The 6,249-nt window shown below is 36.3% G+C and overlaps 1 protein-coding gene across 1 annotated transcript; it reads right to left on the reverse strand.

The window, feature by feature from the left end:
- Positions 1-987: 987 nt before the first annotated feature.
- On the reverse strand, positions 988-6,249 carry LOC147382199 (stearoyl-[acyl-carrier-protein] 9-desaturase, chloroplastic-like). The gene is given in 4 exon segments (XM_086427784.1): positions 988-1,365; positions 1,368-1,794; positions 2,705-3,209; positions 6,018-6,249. Coding segments are annotated over 4 exon segments (1,191 nt in total). The 5' UTR covers positions 6,146-6,249; the 3' UTR covers positions 988-1,234.

Raw genomic sequence — 6,249 nt, forward strand, 5'->3', positions numbered from 1 at the left:
GATGATAGTATGTTGATGCATTGACCTTTGACTTTGGAGGCAATGAAAGATGAGTAATATAATTTACAAATAATTCAATGGGTGGTAATCAAAGTCAACTTCAAATGATGAAGGGAGAGTTTGATCGAGAATGTAGAATGTAGAATCTTTAGTCACGTTTGGTTGAATTTCTTCACTTTGACATTCAGAACACTTTGACATTCAGAATACTGGGCAGAAATCACAATGCGTGAACATTCGAAGGGACCATCGCAATGCTTTATTTTAATTAAACAGTTAAATTCCCCTTGTCAGTACCAGTTCTGAGTCGACTGTTCGACGTCCAGCGAAGGCCCTCGAGGGAGCCGTTCCCAGTCCATCCCCCGACTGGCACAGGATGACCCGCTCTCGCCGCGGGAGCAACTCGAGCAGTCCACCGACAGCCAACGGGTTCGAGATTCGAATGTTTGATAAACGTGATTCCCCCCATAATCAGAATAAAAAATCTACTAAAATCAGAAAAAATGCAAAACCATTTTTTGTTCTGTGATTTTGAAATGCTTCTCACATTTTTTTTTTTTTAAGTTTAAATAACATTTTTCAACTTAGATATATAACATTTTATTTCACAACCATAGAAACAGATGAATCCAAAATGAGATTTTGGATTTTGAAAATCAATTTCCACAATCGGTTCTAACAATCCAAAATCAAAATCTTCAAATCCGATGCTCAGACACAGATGGCCTGCAATATTACTTCTTTGTGCCCCATTCCAAATTACACAATTAACAAAGGAGGTGGTACTAATTTTCCATATTCTCATGGGGGTAACTTTAAAATTGTGTTTTTCTTTCTCTTCCTGGAATCATGCTCCCTTGCTACAAGCTTGAAAATATTTTTATTTTATTTTTTAAGTACAAACTTGAAAATATTCAAACTGACACTTTCCTGGTCTGACAGTGCAGAGAGAATTGTTCATATGTATATATATACTATGAAAGACAGTTGCAATAAACTCTTTTAACTATTGAAAAAACAGAGACTCCTACAATAGACCCTTTAAAAAACACACTACACTTAGAACAGGTACTTATCCAACACTCTCACCCCAATCTCCTCACACAAAAACAAGATGAATAAAATGGAAATGAAATCAAAATTCAATAAGAACATTTTTACCTGCATCTATGATTCGAGACGAGAGAAGAGATGGGTGAGAGTATGTAGATAACCTTACGACCCCACTTGGAAGTTAAAGCTTAACTTCTCTATCAAAAATCCAGCTGAAAGGAACGACGGATGCTTCCTTGGCTCTCCCCACAGCTCTCTCCTCAAGCCTCCTGAACCTCGGAGCCAAACCACAAACATAGTCTTGAGCCTTTGACCCTCTCCAGACAAACCTGTTAACTTCTCCACCTTCCACCTCTTCACCAAAAACTCCAATATATCGGCATAGTCCTTGGCTGTGTAGACCCCAAGCCTTTGAGCAACGGCTGAGAAATTTTCAAAGAGATTATCATCACGGCCATCATACATCAGATGGGCTGGCATCGATATTTTTTTCTTCATCATGTCTGCAAATGCCAAGATAGTATCATTTGGATCAATCTCGAAAAGCTTTTCGACAATCTTGGTGTAAGCAATCTCGTGACGCCTCTCATCTGCGGCTATTATTCCACATATCTGTGCCAGTTTAAAGTCCCCGTGCTCCTTCGCAAGCCTGCCTGTGTTTCCATGGGAAATGAAAGTTGCCCTCTCTTGGAAAGATGTGTAGATGAATCCAAGGTAGGGGCTGTTCTCCGTCCGTGGATCCTAAAATAAATAGTCATGGAAGAGAAAACAATCAAGTCTCGTACGTTTACATCCTTGAGTTCAATCTGTAAATGGCCACTTGGACAAACCATAGCCACACTTAGTTATTCCATAAGTAGATCATCCTAACTCTGTATAAGGCATGGTTTACATCCTTGAGTTCAATCTGTAAATGGCCACTTGGACAAACCATAGCCACACTTAGTTATTCCATTAGTAGATCATCCTAACTCTGTATAAGGCATGGTTTTAAATCTCATCCGAGACCGAGATGACTCCCAAGTCATCTAGGTATCGTCCATGAATGAGACGGATAGCATGGCGTCTCATATCTGCAGAATTTCGCAAGATTCTCGAGATTACTCGGTGATATTTTGAAAATCTCGGCCAAGTCAGTAGAACTCGTCCAAGTTAACCAAGATTTTGTATATTATAATGAAAATAATCAAAAAAATTTAGAATTTAAACATTTAGTATCTAAAGAAAATATGATTTTATAACAAAACATCTTCTAATCTGCCATACATAAAAAAATTAAATAAAAAAATTATAATTATTCTCATATATATGTATTTGAGAAATAACAATATTATATATATATGAATAAATAATTATAAACCAAGTTAAATGGTCTATCTCGTCTGAGACAACTCGGTCTCGTCTCTCGTCATGGACGAGACGAGACGTCAAACAGAGATTTGAAACCATGGTATAGGGCCTATCTTTTATTTTAGTAAAGTAAGTATCACTCAGATATCTAAGGACTGAGAAGAAATTGCAATGTGGATTGCCAAGCAAGTTTCCACATCAAGAAAGCATATAAGTTTGAAAGGACAAAGAAAACTGAAAGTTTAAGCACTGTTTTCGAATAACCCAAGACGAGCAATTAGGTTTGAAGCAAAGATCTTACCATTCCCGACCCAATCAGATACTGAATTGTTTTCTCAATTTGTTTCATGTCAACTCGTCCAGAAAGATAGAGATACTTGTTGAGAAGGTCTCCGTGCCTGTTCTCTTCAGCAGTCCACGCCCTTGTCCAAACTGCCCAAGATGTTGGGCTGGCACCAGTTTCGTCCCTGACTCCATCTAGGGTGTTCAGCATAGTTTGGTAAGTAGGGAGGGCTTCTTCTGTAATCATATCTCCAACCAAGGCAATAAAGTAGTCATCCGGGATCTCCTTCGCTCGCTCCCTCAACTCCTTGACTTGATCATAAAACCCCTCAGAGGCCGGGTCTGGCAAAAAATCTTGTGGTTGCCAACATTTCTCAACAGGTTTCAGGTGTACCAAGATGTTTTCCTCTGCCCAATCTTCCAAGGATTTGAAAATCTCAATCTTCTGGGGTGGCATTGAGTGGAGGACCTGTTCGTGTACCTCACGAGGAGGGCTGAAGGGCTTCTTCAGAGTCTCAACCTCCCTAAACATAAAGAATCAAACTTAGAAACTGGAAAAATAAAAATAAAAATCAAGTATGCATGCCACTCACTCTCATTGCTCCAACAATCAAATCAATGAGCCTCACGTAAAGTTGATCAGGACGATGTTATTCGTCCAATGGTTTACGTTCTTTTAGATGGTAATGGATCATTAAGTGTACTTACCAAGTGTATTGGAACATAAAGACAAGTGGTTTACGGTGTATTGGAACATAAAGACAAGTGTACTTACCGAGTGTATTGGAACATAAAGACAAGTGGTTTATGATTCAGGAGACTCATTTGATAGGATGGTCTATCACTTAGCATTAAAGAATATCATATAACTTTGTGAAGACTGAAGACCGACATTTTTGGTGGCACAAAATTCTAGTTTTTCATTAAAAATATAATATAAACTGCATGCCTTTAGCTCTTTCTACCCATAAATCACAGTAATCAGTCACTTAAGCTTAATTTTCTAAAGTTTCATCGGTTACCATCTATAGCTTTATGAGTAATAACTATCGAAACTGAGGTGATTAATCAAATTGATAAGAAAATGTCATCAAGATTCATGTCAGGAGATGGCAAAGTTTTTACATTGGCTGCCAACCTGATGTACAACGGTTTTTGATGACAATGTCAGGATAGTATCTATCATAGAGTTTTCTGGCCTATGGTATGGTCCATGTAAAATATTTACGACAAATTAAATGGTCTGGATTGAAAGCACATGCCATGGTTAGGCAATTGAAAGCTTTTATACTTAACAAAAAAAAAAACGATGGTTAGACTATTGATGCTTATACCAGATTTATTGGAAGAAGACCCAACACGTCTTGTCCCTATATAAAATTGGAAGTTTAGCAACACCAACCTCAGCTTCAGCCAAGAGAGTTGCACAGAGGGAGTATCTACAACTCGTAAAACCCACGACAATGTTTTGGTTAGAAGAAAAAACCGAGACTGTCTCGAGACAATGTTTTGGTTAGAAGAAAAAGTCGAGACTGTCTTGACCGCAACGTTTTGAAACATTCCGAGACACACAAAACCAGAATGACTCGGGTGAGACATACCGAAATGGTACGAAGAATCACTTATCAGGAAATAGAAAAAAACCCCCCAAAAGGTTAGGGAAGAACCCAAAAAACCATAAAAAGATGTTTCTAAAAGATATTGTACAAGATTAAACAACTTCAATGTTATAATTGTTTAATAAAAAAAGAAAAAAGGTTACATATAAAATTGAATCCCATAAATAATGGGAAATTTAATTGATGCTCTCGGTGCTTGAGAAAATGCAAGTGTTAATACAGAAGCCAACAGGCATCTTGTAAGCTTTGAAATTTGGAGGAAAAAAAAGCCCATAAACATCATAAAAGAATAAAACATAAATATCAAATACAACCTATAACAGGGGGAAAAAACACTAAAGAGATATGAACACCAAATTTTAAAATCTTGGGTCTCAAGGCAATGTTTTGGTCAGGAGAAAATCCGAGCCTATCTTGACCGAAACATTCAGAGACAAATTTCAGGGTCAATATGTTGATCACCACCACCACCATCAAAATTCAACCAATTTGAAGGATTAAATAACACAAAAAAACAAAACAAAAGCATGAATCGGCTCCCAAATAATAAAATCATACATATTTCCCACCAAAGAAGAAAAGAGAAGAAAGAAAAGGAGAAACAGGCTTCAATTAGAATCAATTAAAAGAAAAACAGTTAACCAAATTTGACCTTGTTCAGAGCAAACAACCCACAGAATCAAACCTAATTCTCAACAAGTTAAACAAACAAAACATAAATTAATGCATGAAATCCTCCAAACATAAAAAAGAAAACAAAAAAGGAAAAAAGAAAAGAAAAGAAAAAGAAAGGTATTCTAACCAACCTGGTCCCCACACAATTTACAGACAAACAGAAACTCACACGCGTTTATCAACTAAATCTCATATAAAAACAAAAAATTGAAGAAAAAAAAATCATGAACCATCACCAAAATAACCAGAACCCATACCCATTTCAGGAAAATAAAGAAGAAAATCATTAAATTCCATAAAGAAGCATTTAATAAATAGAATGACTAAATGAGTTCAACAATAAAAAAAATAAAAAATAAAAGACAATAATTAAATACCTAACTTAGGAGGCAGGAACAGATACCATAATTATCTTCCAGAATAACAATGACCCAAAGTCATTTTCAACAAAATAAAGCAGAAAAATCATAAAAATATATCAATTAAATTCATAAATAAAAGAAGAAAAAAAATAGATATCAAAGAAAAATCCTTTATGGCCAATTTTCACAAAAACAAAAAAAAAATGCCACAAAATCCAACAGAAAGCTAAAAATTCCATAAAACCCACATAATGAATCATCAGTTTTAACAAGAGAACATATGTTACAATCATAATAAGCCCAATGAATCTAACCAAAATTTTCAGCCAAATTAGAAGAAGAATTTAGAAGGGGGGGGGGGGGGGGGGGGGACCCACATTCATTTTCAGCAAAATGAAGAAGAAAAAGATCACTTAAATTCATAAACAAAAAGGGGGAAAATAGAGAAAATCCTTGACCCAATTCTCACAACATGCATAAATGAATCCATTAAAAAAACACCCAATGAAATCGACCCACATTCAAGAAAACTCAAAAATGCCACAAAATTCAACAGAATGCTAAAATCACAAGAACCAAAATTTTCAAACAAATTAGAAAACAGAATCAAATTGATAGGTATGATGAGATCTCTAAGATTCATTTTTGAAATGGTGAATAAGAGAACTATACTTACTTAGTGGAGGTAGACCGAAGGGTGGAAGCCATGAAAACCTTTGGAGATCTGAGATTGGCTTGAGGAGGGAGACTAAAAGATGGGTATTTCTGAGATTGGAAGGTGAGAGGACTGAGTTTCAGAGCCATTTCTCTTCAGCCTTTCTTTTGCTTTCTTTCCTTCACAGTTCACACAAACATACACAGAGAGAGAGAGAGAGAGAGAGAGAGAGAGAGAGAGAGAGACTATGCAA

The sequence above is a fragment of the Akebia trifoliata genome, chromosome 16, assembly GCF_017979445.1.
Source record: "Akebia trifoliata isolate Shusen 1 chromosome 16, ASM1797944v1, whole genome shotgun sequence".
Lineage (NCBI taxonomy): Eukaryota > Viridiplantae > Streptophyta > Magnoliopsida > Ranunculales > Lardizabalaceae > Akebia > Akebia trifoliata.